This window comes from Macaca mulatta, chromosome 1, assembly GCF_049350105.2.
Source record: "Macaca mulatta isolate MMU2019108-1 chromosome 1, T2T-MMU8v2.0, whole genome shotgun sequence".
Classification (NCBI taxonomy): domain Eukaryota; kingdom Metazoa; phylum Chordata; class Mammalia; order Primates; family Cercopithecidae; genus Macaca; species Macaca mulatta.
The window spans coordinates 33,462,769-33,477,154 of record NC_133406.1 but is presented as its reverse complement, the minus strand read 5'-3'; the positions used below and the strand labels follow the sequence as shown (position 1 = coordinate 33,477,154).

The 14,386-nt window shown below is 33.2% G+C and overlaps 1 protein-coding gene across 9 annotated transcripts in view; it reads left to right on the top strand.

The window, feature by feature from the left end:
* Positions 1-14,386, top strand: part of COP1 (COP1 E3 ubiquitin ligase) — a 256,670-nt gene that overhangs the window by 187,843 nt on the left and 54,441 nt on the right. For all 9 annotated transcript variants that reach the window (XM_077988044.1, XM_077988244.1, XM_077988120.1 and 6 more), the window contains 2 exons: positions 12,580-12,697; positions 13,650-13,774. In XM_077988044.1, the coding sequence (XP_077844170.1) occupies positions 12,580-12,697; positions 13,650-13,774 (243 nt within the window). The remainder of the gene's footprint in view (positions 1-12,579; positions 12,698-13,649; positions 13,775-14,386) is intronic.

Genomic DNA, 14,386 nt, shown 5'->3' with positions numbered 1-14,386 from the left:
GTCCCTTACAACTGCACATAATAGATTTTCAATAAATACATGTATTTAAAATATTAGTACTAATAGACATATATTAGTACTAATATAGTATGTATATATGTATAGTGTACATATATATGTATGTGTATACATACACACACATTGTTTTTTGCCTAATTTTTTTGCAAAATTTTTTGGAATACAAAGCCAACGTAGAGTTTTTATTTCAGATTTTTTTTTATTTCAGATTACTTACCACTCTCTGAATTTCTTAAATTCAGAGTATTAATATGGCAATGAAAAATAACACAAATTTTGGAAATACAGTACAACAGTTATTTACATACAACATTTATGTTGTGTTAGGTGTTATCTGAATTTCTGAAATTCAGAGAGTGGTAAGTAAGGTGAGGTCTCATTTAGGACCCTTAGATTTTAATTTTTTAAAAAAACATGTATTTTATTATGGAACTCTCATTCTTTAGCAGATAGTTTTGTTTTTTAAATGTCCATATGGCCTTAAAGAAATGATAATTACAGAATGTAACCACCTGTTTTGAGGGTAATGACTTCTAACAGTTAATTAGAATAGTTTTCCAATAAATGAATGACTTCCATTTAATAGAGATAAAGGTTGCAACTAGGCAGCATAACTTGTGCTGTTGAAATAATAAGTGATTAAGTAGCTAATTTAGCACCCAGAATCACTTTCTCTGAACTGCATTGATGAGAGTGGACAGTGCTTGACACACTGATGGTTGTGTAGGAATTGGTTGGGTGGGGTCCGGAGCAGAAGTCTGTAAAGCAGCCTTTCAAATGTAAGCACAGCTTCCCACTTGATCTCAGTAGTCAGATATATTCTCTTACTTTCTGTTTTCTTCTGTTCTCTATTTTCACGTCAAATCAAATTCTGCTTGCTTTTTGCTAATGAAAGTTCATTCTGTACCCTCTATTCTCCACTGAAAACATGAAGATAAAATACAAATACTTTGTATATTTTGAGGGAATGGAGAAATAGCTTCATGTAATTAATCAGTGTTCCCACTCCAAAATTAAAAGAGCACTTATTGGAATGAACTCTTAATCAATGATTATAAAATCAGGCTGAGTAATCTTTCATACAGCTATAAAACATATATACTTTTGGCAGTGTCTTAACTAAAAAAGCCTCAGGTACTTTCCTGGAATAACCTTCATAGTTTTTACATGTGCGTGTATTTAAATAAGTCTGGAATTTCAATTTTTTTCTGCAAGCACTGCTTTCAAGGTAAAACACTATGTTAGTAATAGTGAGGTATACCAGCTATAAAAGGTCCTTTTTTATAAGTAATATATGAAACATTTTCTCATACTTCAGTTAAAATTCTGTGTCTGATTTTGACTTTTCACATATTACATGGTGAGTTGAAATACGTTTGTAGTCTTTGTAAACCATTTCAGTCCAAAGAGAATTATAATAAAATTATTTATTTATGGTAATCTAATGTAACAGAAATGAGAAATTATACGAGGAGAAAAACTACAGCAGGAAGAAGAACCAAGTAGGTTTGCTCATTAAATGAAACTCAAATCCTTTATAATGATTCATTAAGACCAAATAAGATACCACAAACAGCAAATAGAAAATTTTATATTACAAGATTAGATTTCAATTATCTCTTATTTCAGAACCTATCATCATCTTGTGCTTTTCCCCGTAGCTAAGTAAACCCTATTTTCTTTTCTTTCTATAATCACATATTTTTGGGGTGAGTTACATCTCAGCTCTTTGTACCCTTGGGCATCTGCTGATTTAGCCAACCTTGGATTGAAAACATTTAGGAAAAAAAATGTATTAGTATGACAATAAAAAATAACACAAATTTTGGAAATACAGTATAACAATTATTTACATACAACCTGTTTGTTGTATTAGGTGTTATAAGTAATCTACAGATGATTTAAAGTATATGGGAGGAGGTATGGAAGTTACAAGCATATATTAGGTCATTTTGTAAAAGAAACATGAACATCCATGGATTTTGGTATGGAGGGCATGGGGATTTGAAACCAGTTCCCCTGAGGATACCTAGGGATTACTTAATGCAATCACGCGTCGCTCAGAGATGGGATGCATTCTGAGAAATGTTGTCATTAGATTTTGTCATTGTGCAAACATCATAGAGTATACTTACACAAACCTACTGCACACCTAAGCTATACAGTAGAGCCTATTACTCCTAGGCTACAAACCTGTATAGCTTGCTAGTGTACTGAAAGCTGTAGCCAGTTATAGCATAATGGTAAGTATTTGTGTATCTGAATATAGAAAAGCTACAGTAAGAATACAATATACAATTAAAAAAAGATGATACACCTTTATAGAGCACTTACCATGAATGGTGCTTGCAGAACTAGAAGTTGTTTGGGATGAATTAATGAGTGGTGAGTGAATATGAAGGCCTAGGTCATTACCATATACTTAGGCTATACTAAATTTATTTTTTAATAGCTTTTTGTTTAGTAATAAATTCACCTTAGCTTAATGTAATTTTTTACTTCGTTAACTTTAAAACTTAAGTTTTTTGACTCTTCTTGGCTGGGCATGGTGGCTTACATCCATAATCTCAGCACTTCGGGAGGCCAGGGTGAGTGGATCATTTTTTGCTCAGGAGTTCCAGACTAGCCAAGTCACATGGTGAAACCCTAGCTCCACAAAAACTTAGTGGAGCACGGTGGTGCACACCTGTAGTCCCAGCTACCTGGAAGGCTGAGGTGGGAAATTCACCTGAGCCCAGGACGTTGAGGCTGCAGTGAGCCATTATTCCACCACTGTTCTCCAACCTATGGCCCAGGCTGAAGTACAGTGACTATTCGTAGGCACAGTGTTAACACACTGCCGCCTCAAACTTGGGCTCAAGCAAACCTCCTGCCTCAACCTCCCAAGTTGCTGGGATACAAGTACACACCACTGTGCCCAGCTTCCTGAGGTTGTATTACAGTTTTTTTTTTTTTTAATTAATAGAAGGAGTACACTCTAAAATAATGCATAAAAAATACAGTGAATACATAAGCCAGTAACACAGTTGTTTATTATCATATATTGTGTACTGTACATAATTGTATGTGCTATACTTTTATTTTGTCAGTGCAGTAGGTTTGTGTACACCAGAATCACCAAAAACTTAGAATAATGTGTACAAAGTCACTAATAGCTACAAAGTCACTAGGTGATAGGAACTTGTCAGCTCTATTGTAATTGTATGGGACCATCATCATGAAGTGTCATTATCTAGCACGTGACTGTATGTAAATGCATTATAATAAATGTCTGTGTGTATTATATTCCTAAATTCCCTCTAGCCATAAAACAGTTACTGTTTTGAAGCTCACATTTTGAGTAACTGGACAATTTGCATCTCACATTGTCTAGAAAGATTGATCTGTTTGTTAAGATGGTCTGACAAGCATATTATATGCTTTATGAAGTACATTAATGAGAAAAAAAGTAAGAAAGGGAAGATTAACTCACATAATTAGTGAATGTGAACATAACCATCTTAAGTATTTAGAGTTTATTATTCTATTTCGGTTACTCTCTTCCCTTTAACAGAAATGAAATTTCTACTTACTACACCATACATATTTGTAGATTATTAATTGGTTTAGTTATTTTCTATCAAAACTGTCAAATAGAACTGCAATAATAGTTCTAGCTACATTTGGCTGCTGATCACTTGAAATATAGCTGGTTTTACTGAGAAATTAAGTTTTAGTTTAATTTTATGTAACTTAAATAACCACATGTGGCTAGTGACTACTGTACTGGACAGCATGATTCTAATTTTATAAAGTATAGGTTTTGAATTATTGCTACCACATTATTTTGTTTTTCACACCAGTGAAAACTTTGAGATATCAACTAAAACTGAGATAAATTAAAATCTGTTTCAGTTAGAAAGCATGTTTAAAGTGGAATATTAAGAAGGATTAAGGTTCTGTTTTCACTATTCCCCACAATTAAAAATCAGCCTTTAAAATATACTTTAATCTGTCCCCAGGCTCTTATCACCACTGAGGAAATGTTGACATTGACAGTTTTATTTCTATAAATGGTGATATTATTGACATCACCTTGTCATTTAGCATTGATTTTCTATGAAGAATCAGGTATTAATTAATCTTGTTGGCTTAAAGAAAGTATTTGTACAGTTTTTGTTACTTGGTTATTTGCTTACATTTGACATGTAGCTGTGTAAAAAATAAAATGTATTTGTTTTCTTCTTAATGGCTGTGGAAGTAGCATCGTTTGGCTTAACAATGAAATAAAAGAGACAGATTCCCTTTATACTGAAAAGGCCAGAAAGTCATTTAAGTAATCAAATTTAGCATCACTATTGGAACAAACATGTGCCTCTTCTTTTGATGTGATAGAAAGGACCATGTTTATAGTATTTGTGCCAAAAACATTTAATTTGAACATAATAATAAGAAAACATTTAGACAACAGCTGTCCTGAATGCTTCAAATATAACAATATTATGAAATGTTTTATATAATAGGCCAGAGACATGGAAACTAAATATAATGAGTGACCCATTAGTAAAAACTTAATAAATATTCAGGTCCTTTTTTAAACAGTTGGGAGATATCTGAATATAGGATGCATTGTATATTATATCAATATTAATTTTCTTGAGTGTGATATAATGATATTGTGTACATAGGAAAGGTTTTATTTGTAGAAGGTAGAGGCTGAAGTTTTTAAAAGTCAGATATCCTGATGTTTGAAACTTAAAGTGGTTCAGAGGTATGGGGGGCAGAGAGAGAGAGAGACAAGAGGCGGTGTGTGTTTGGGGTGTGAGTAAAGCAAATATGGTGAACATTTACAGTTGGTGAGTCTAGAATAAATTGTGCAAGGTTTTTCATTGTGCCGTTCTTTCAGCTTCTTTGCAGATTGAATATTTTTTTCAAAGCTAAAAGAGGAAAAGAAAAAACAGAAATGGACTATAGCCTAACTCCTCATTATTAAGCATACTTTTTCAATTATGGCAATGCTTCAGAAATATAAAGACATACCCTCCTTTATAAAGGAAAGAAAATTATTGTGGACCCCACCCCCAAGTAACCAAAACTTATAACTTAACATCATAATGTTCTTACAATATATATACAAATGTAAAGCTGTAGACCATCTTCATATGCCCCTGTCTCCTAAGTAACTATAACTCAGAACAAATTCTAATTATTAATAAATGCAATAAAATATATAAAATCAAGAAAATTCAAAATAACAGTATGATAGCATAATAATAACAATAATCGGATTAACTGGTATATAGTTTGCTGAAAATAAGTCACCACTCAACATACCAAACTGGTTCTGAGTACTCCAATGCAATTTCTTTTGAAGTTGTCACATCTATAGAAACATCTGTCATTTGATAACTCCTGTAAAAACCTTCGTGCGTTGCGCAGTTTTTAGCTACTGTAATACTTTTGTGCAGTACACAGTGACATAATTTAACCTTTACTTATATGCCTTCATCTTTTACATATTACACACCTTTTGTATTCACTTGAGAATACGTTAGTATATTATTATACTGTGTATAGTATAGTATAGTATAGTATTATTATACTATGTTATTTTTATAGTATCAAATTATTCTCACCTTATGAAATAACTTGAGAAATTACTTATTAAAATGTTTTTGATTGTGAAATATTAGAATATTGTTACTCTTTAATCCAACTGAAAATCTCCATGGAAAAATACGTGTCCATACCCACAGTATTGTTGAAAATAATCAGATGCAGTATCACAGTTGTGTCAGACTCTATTTCCAGTTGGGCAATCAAGGACACAGCCAAAAATTGAAAACAAAGTTCTGGACAACGAAACAGCCACAGGTGGGGGTCAAGAAGCTCTGACATGTACCTAGTTGTAGAATGCTACGCACATGTGCCAGGTGTAGTGTGCATATCCAGGAAAAACTGCACAGAGCCCCAGTCTTCACCTCTGGTTGACCATGAGGCTCTGTGTAAGCAGGAAGTGAAGGCTAAGGCAGATTTAAGCTTTGAAAGCATTCCCCAACATACACGCAAATCCCCTTGGCAAAGGGTAGAAGACAAGGAAATCTTGTTACTACTAAGTGTTGCTGACCCAGGAACAACTCCTACTCAGCTGGACTTAAAAATAAAAACAAAAATAAACTCGTTAAAGATGTCTAATGGCTCCACGCAGTAGGAATTATAGGCTGAACAGATTTAGTCCCAGGGAAGTCATTAAACTACAAACAGCAACACCACCAATAGCAGAAAGCTGAGCTAGAAGAAAACCAGGAGGAAGAACTGAGTCCACAATTGCCACATAATATTTTCCAAAATGTCTGCTTTTCAGTAATAAAAGGTATACACAAAGAAGAAAACTTCTTAGTAGAAATTATCCTAGCTATAGGGCTTATTAAACAGAGACTTTAAATTACCTATTACAAATATATTCAAAAAGGTAATTAAACCACAAAGAGTTAAAGGAAAAATATGACAAATATACTTTATCAAATAGAGAATATTAACAAAAATAAAAACAAATAAAAATTCTGTTGTTGAAAGTCATAACTAAACATGAAAAATTCATTAGAGAGGTTCATGAGAAAATTTGACCTGTCAAAAGAAAGAATCAGTAAACATGGAGATGGGTCAGTTGTGATTATCCATTGTAAAGAATACAAAGAAAAAAGAATGAAAGAAAAAATGAACTTCAGAAACCTAGAGACACCATCAAGCATGCCAACATTTGTAGATTTCCAAAAGATGAGGAGAGAGAAAGAAAGAGGTAGAAAATATTTGAAGAAATCATGGCCAGTATTTTCCCAAATTGGATGGAAAACATCAGTCCACACATCCAAAAAGCTCAGTAAACCGCAAACAGGTAAGATGTACACCTCAACTCATCATAGTGAAACTCTTGAAAGGCAGGGAGAGAATCTTGGAAACAGCGATCAAAAAGTCGCTCAGCAAGTACCAGGGATCCTCATTAAAATTAACGTTAACATTTCTGATGATTTCTCATCAGAAATCATGACTGCCAGCAGGCAGTAGGATATGTTTAAAGTATTGAAAAGAAAGGATTGTCAATGAAGAATTTCATATTCAGCAAAACTATTCATCAAAAATGAAGGGGAAATTAAGATATTCCCAGATAAATTGAGTGAGTTCTTTGTCAGGAGACCTACCCTATAAGAAATAGTAGAGAGAGTTCTGCAGGCCGAAATAAGGGGATACTAGACTGTAATGTAAGTCCACAAAGTACTAAAGAGAACTGGTTAAGGTAATCATATCGGTATATAAAAAAGATAGTTTAGATGAATTTTTTGTAAAGAATTTTTATTCTGATTTAACCCTTTCCTCATTTGCCCTGAGAATACTTGCTGGCGGCACTTGCAGCTGCAGTTGTTTACCCAGATAACTTTGTCACGAAATATCTCACTTTTATTATTATTTTTACATCACTCTAGTATATCAACTTTGGAAACAACAGACATCATTCTATCTATAGCATTCTATCTTTAGTAGTGGTATTTCCATTTATACAAATGAAAATCGAGAAAATTTGACAGAGAATTACTATACTCAATCGCTGAAAATGTCAAATCCTAGAAAACATAACATTCTTATGCATGATGTTAACATCGTACTCAAATACTTGCTTGCCAGAGGTTCATTTGATGAATCCAATTTTTTGGAAATAGATGATTCTGATGATTCAGACAATTCTGATGTTAGTTCTCTTTAGAAATAACTCCCAAGAACAGTTTTATATTTTATTTTCACACTAAAATTCAGTCAGATTTGCAACAGCCTTGAAGAGAGTGTTTATGTAAAATTAAATGAACTTTGGCAGCAAACTGCACTTTCTTTTTTCTAAACTGGAAAAGGATTGAAAGACAATTGACTAAAATAGTAATTCTAAAACTGTTGATGAATATATAACATAGAAAAATGTAGTATGTGTGGCCATAATATTTCAAAGGATGAGGAGGAAAGGAGCTGGAGCTATATTGCAGCAGAATTTTGACATAGTATTGAAATTAAATTAGTGATCATCTGAACTAGGTTATTTTAATTTAGCATGCCAATTATAATCCCCAGAAAAACCACTATGAAAAATAACTGCTAAAATTTACTAAAACCTAAAATGATACACTAGAAAATATCTGTATAACACAAAGTAAGGTAATAATGGAGGCATAAAAGAGCAAATAACGTAAAAAAAATAGCAACATTGCAGGTAAAAATTCTACCATATACAGGTTGAGAACCCTTTTTCCAAAATGCTGAGGACCAGAAGTGTTTTGGATTTCATTTTTTTTATTTTGGAATATTTACATTGTAGAGTCGTACAAGGTGTAATGCCATTTCAATCAATGAGAGACCGCATATATGACAGTGGTCCCATAAGATTAAAATGGAGGTGAAAAATTTTATACTTCTAACATTGTCATAGCCATTATAACTTCATAGTGCAGACATTACTCACATGTTTGCAGTGATGCTAGTGTAAATAATTCTATGCTACCAGTTAAATAAAAGTATAGCACACCTACAGTGAACTCACTTTTGACAAAGTTGCCAAGAACATACACTGGAGAAAAGACAGTCTTTTCAATAAATGCCAAAGGGAAAACTGAATATCCATTTGCAGAAGAATGGAAGTAGACCTCTGTCTGTCACCATATGTGAAAATCACATCAAAATAGATTAAAGATTTAAATCTAAGACTTCAAACTACAAAACGACTACAAGAAAACACTGGGGGAAATCTCTAGTGCTTTGGTCTGAGCAAAAATTTCTTGAGTAATACCCTACAAGCAGCCAAAGCAAAAATGGACAAATGGGATCATATCAAGTTAAGAAAGTTCTCTGCACAGCAAAGGAAACAGTCAACAAAGTGTGGAGACGACCCACAGAATGGGAGAAAATATTTGCAAACTACTCATCTGACAAGTGATTAATCACCAGAATATATAAAGAGCTCAGACAATTCTGTAGGAAAAAAAATCTAATAATCCATTTAAAAATGGTTAAAAGATTTGAGTAGACATTTCTCAAAAGAAGACGTGTAAATAGCAAACTGGTATATGTAAAAGTGTTCAACATCATTGATCATCAGAAATGCAAATCACAGCTACAATGAGATATTATCTCACCCCAGTTAAAATGACTTTTATCTAAAAGTTAGGCAGTAAACCAATGCCGGTGAGGATGTGGAGAAAGAGAACCCTTGTACAGTGTTGGTGGGAATGTAAATTGATACAACCACTCTGAAGAATGGTTTGGAGGTTCCTAAAAAATTAAAACTAGAGCTACTATATTACCCAGCAATCCCACTGCTGGGTATATACCCAAAAGAAAAGAACTTATGTATGAAAGAGCTATCTGCATTCCCATGTTTTTTGCAGCACTGTTGACAGTAGCCAAGATTTGGAAGCAAACTATGTATCCATCAACAGATGAATGAATAAGAGAAATTGGTGCATATACACAATGGAGTACCATTCAACTATTTAAAAAAAAAAAAAAAAAAAAGATGAGATTCTGTCATTTGCAACAACATGGATGGAACTGGAGATCATTATGTAAAGGGAAATAAGCCTGGCATAGAAAGACAAACATCACAGGTTCTAACTTATTTGTGGGATCTAAAAATGAAAACAATTGAACTCATGGACAGAGAGAGTAGAAGGATGGTTACCAGAGTCTGGGAAGGGTAGTTGGACTGTTGGGGGAGGTGGAGGTGGTTAATGGCTACAAAAAATACACAGAATGAGTAAGACCTAGTATTTGATAGCATAATGAGGTGACTGTAGTCAATAATAATTTAATTGTCCATTTTAAAATAACTAAAAGTGTATAATTATATTGTAACACAAAGGATAAATGCTTGAGGTAGATACCCCATTCTCCCATGACGTGATTATTAAGCATTGCATGTCTGTATCAAAACATCTCATGTTCCACTTAAGTGTATATACCAACCATATACTCACAAAAATTAAAAATAAAACATGTTCAAGAAGTCTAGCACATACAATTACATATACTACATAATACTTGATAAAGATAATAAACAACTATATACTTGTTTGTTATTTACTTTTTACCATTATTATAGAGTGTATTTCTTACACTTGTTTTTTTAAGTTACTATATAATAACCTGAGACCCTTCAGGAGACATTCCAGAAAAAGGCATTGTTATCAGAGAAGATGACAACTCTATGCATATCATTACCCTTGAATACTTTTCAGTGGAACAAAATGTGGAGGTGAAAACAGTGATATTGGTTATCCTGATCCTGTGTAGACCTAGGCTAATTTTCTGTTTCTTAGTTTTTAACAAAAAAGGTTAAAAAGCTTTTTCTATTTTAATTTTTTAACTAATAAGGATATATAAAAAGGAAATACTTTTGTACAGCTGTACAATATGTGTGTGTTTTAAGCTAAGTGTTATTACAACAGTCAAAAAGCTTAAAAAATTAAGTTTATAAAGTTAAAAAATTACAGTAAGGTAAGGTTAATTTTTTACTGATGGAAGAACACTTTTTTACAGTAAATTTAGTGTAGCCTGGGTATACTGTTAACGTTTTAGGCCTTCATGTTCATTTACCACTAACTCACCCAAAACAATTTTCAGTCCTGCAAACTCCATTCAGGGTAAATCCCCTGTATAGATGTGTACCATTTTTTTATCTTGTATATTGTATTTTTACTGTAGCTTTTCTATATTTAGACACATAAATATTTACCATTGTTATAGTTGCCTACAGCAGTCAGTACAGTAACGTGATGCATAGGTGTATAGCCTAGGAGCGCAGTAGGCTATACCATATAACCTAAGTGTGTAGTAGTGTGTACCATCTAGGTTTGTGTAAGTACACTGTATGCTCACACAATGACAAAATTGCTGAACGATACGTTTCTCAGAGTGTATCTCCATTGTTAAGTATGCATTATTGTACTTGCTGTTCAGCATCTCAAATCCAAAATCCGAAATGCTCCAATGAAGCATTTGGAACTTTGATTGTCATGTTGCCGCTCCAAAAGCAAGGATTTGGGATTTTTGGATTTCAGATGTGCAACCTTTTAATATATTGAATGTAAGTATGTTGAACATTGTAACATTCAGGGATTGGCAGAATGGGTTTACAAAAAAATTAGAATCCAACTTTATGCTATCTACAAGAGATAGACTTTAGATTCACAGACACACGTAGGTTAAAGTAACAGGATGAAAAAAGATACACCATGTAAGTAGTAATCAACAAAAATGGTAGAATGGCAGTATTTAGGTCAAACAGAAAATACTTAGAGTAGAAACCGGTACTAGAAACAAAGACATTTTATAATGGTAAAAGGATGAATAGTGAAAACATACATCAATTATCAACACACCTAAAAACAAACTTTTTGTAGATACATGAAAAGAAAATCTACAGTATTTAAGGGAAAAGTAGATAATTTGACTGAAGTTGTTGAAAAATACTCCACTTTCGATATTTCATAGAAAAACTGGACAGAAAATCAGCAAAGTTATAGAAGTCTTGAATAACATTGCCAACCTGACATAACAAACATCCAAAGATCACTTCATCCAACAGTAGAAGAACACACATTCTTCTCAAGCAAGCTTTAAACAGTCTCCAGGTGAGACCATATTTAAGACTGAAAAAAAGTCAATAAATTTAAAGTGAAGACATACAAAACAGTTTTCTGTCAATAAAATGATTGAAGACTTACAAAACAGTTTTCTGACCAAAATGGAATTAAATTAAAAATCAACAATAGTTGCTTTGAGACATCTGCAAGTATTTGGAAATTACATGACACATTACTAAATATCTCATTAGTCAAAGAAGAAATAACAAAGGAAATGTAAAAGGATTTTAAACTGAATGAAAATGGAAACACATCGTATCACAATTTGTGGTGTCAGCCAAAGCAATGTTTGTAGAGAATTGTGTATCCTTAAGTGTCTGTCTTTAAGAAGAGTAACAAAGCTAACTGAAGACAAGCAGAAGGAAGGAAATAATAAAGATTATCATAGAAATTAGTGATAGAGACAGACAGGAATAGAGATTGCCTATGATGGTGGATGCCAAATGAGTGATCTTATTGGAGTGCAGAAATATTATAAAACTGATTTATGGTAATGGTTGAACTGCTGGTTAAATGTAGTAAAGATCATTGAATTGCATGCAATACTTTGAGCGTGTGTATTGTATATAAAATATGTCTAATTTTTTAAAGCAAATGTGGGAAATAAGATTATATAGCATTATGTTTATCCAGATGTCCCATAATGTTTATATTAACATTTTTTAATGACGCCACTAAAACATAGATTGATTTTTAAGTTTCCAATTATTTTGACCTCTTAATACTCTCTTTCTAGAGCCAGTCTTATTTTAGAAAAGAATTCCTTTTTCTTTGTTTTCTGGCTGTTAGAGATTAGACATTCTATGTGAAACTTTTAATGAAAAAAACAAAAACCAGTTTAAATTAACTTTGCTTTCCATTTCTGCGTTTACTACATTTATCTAATTTTGTTTTGGTTTAGATCACTGTGTCCACTACTATGATCTTCGTAACACTAAACAGCCAATCATGGTATTCAAAGGACACCGTAAAGCAGTCTCTTACGCCAAGTTTGTGAGTGGTGAGGAAATTGTCTCTGCGTGAGTATTACTCCCCTCAGAGGTCAAGCTTAATACAGAGCTCTGTACTTAAACACCTACCAGTTTGTAATGTCACTGAAGATGTATGTAAACTATAATGTTGGAGTATATGTGCTTTTTCTTAAATAGTATTTTTTTTATCTTGTCCAATTAAAATAGTGTGGATTCTGGTCTGTATTGTGCTCTACTATATGTAAATTGTGGATATAATCCTGAAGATACTGGTTTTTTTATATATGCTCCCCCCTTAACTCATCCTCCTATGTTTAATTGCATTTGAACTTCAGATTGGATTTTAGCTATTGCTTCTTAAGAAGAGATAAACAACATAGTCGATGCAATATAATGAGAAGTATTTTATTTATTAAAGTCAACTAATGTGTTATTGTATATTTTATCTAGTTGCAGTATAGTGGTAGAATTATTTTTGGTTTTAAATATTACTTGGTTGGCTTTTACACTGACATGTTCATTTCTCTGTGATTTCATGGTGATTTTAAATATGTTGAAAAGAAAACTTTTTTTTTTTTTTTTGGCACAGAGTCTCGCTCTGTCACCCAGGCTGGAGTGCAGTGGCGTGATCTCAGCTCACTGCAGCCTCTGCCTCCCAGGTTCAGGTGATTCTCCTGCCTCAGCCTCCCAAGTAGCTGGGACTACAGGCACATGCTACCACTCCTGGCTAATTTTTGTATTTTGAGTAGAAACAGTTTCGCCATGTTGGCCAGGCTGGTCTTGAACTCCTGACCTCAAGTGATCTACCTGCCTCGGCCTACCAAAGTGCTGGGAATACAAGCGTGAGCCACCACGCCTGGCTGACAGATGAACATTCTAACTCAGTCTGGCTCCAGAGACTGCATTCTTAACCAGCAAACTGCATTGCCTCTAATTAGTAGTGATGAGTTTCGTGTCAAGAAATTTTAAATACATTCTTACTCTTTATACTTTTCCTCAGCTCTACAGACAGTCAGCTAAAACTGTGGAATGTAGGAAAACCGTACTGCCTACGTTCTTTCAAGGGTCATATCAATGAAAAAAACTTTGTAGGCCTGGCTTCCAATGGAGATTATATAGCTTGTGGTAAGTAAAACCATCGTTTCCAGGAACTTTTTAACAGGTATTTGTTATTGAAATTGAACTCAATGGAAATAGACTAAATATTAAGTCAGGAAATGGTGTGTGCACTTAGAAGATAGTATAATAGACATGATGCCCCAGCATTATTGATTTTCCTTGTGTTGTACTAGAAGAGCATTAGTCCTTCCCTTTTTTATTGTGTACAAACCCTGAACACCTCAAATACCTGAACACCTGATTTTTAACTGTTTTGTAGTTGTTCTCCATTATAACGTAATTCTTTAGATACTGCGTGGGAGACAGAAAAGGTTAAGTTCTGTTAGTAATATTTCCAATTTTGGAGACATTATATGTCTTCTTAAGCTTGATATTCATTTTCCCTTACCTGCTGTTCTCTCCATGAAGTAATCTATTTGCATAGTATTGATCTGTTATTCTAGGACTTTTATTGTTGATAATTTATACAAATTTAAATAAGAAATAGAAAAATCAAATTTGATATTATTCAAATGCTCTGATATATCTAATGCCTGAATATATGAGCTTTGATCATACTTTTAAATGACTTGGCCTTTATTCAGCAAAGTTGACTTTCTCCACATGTGTATGAGACTG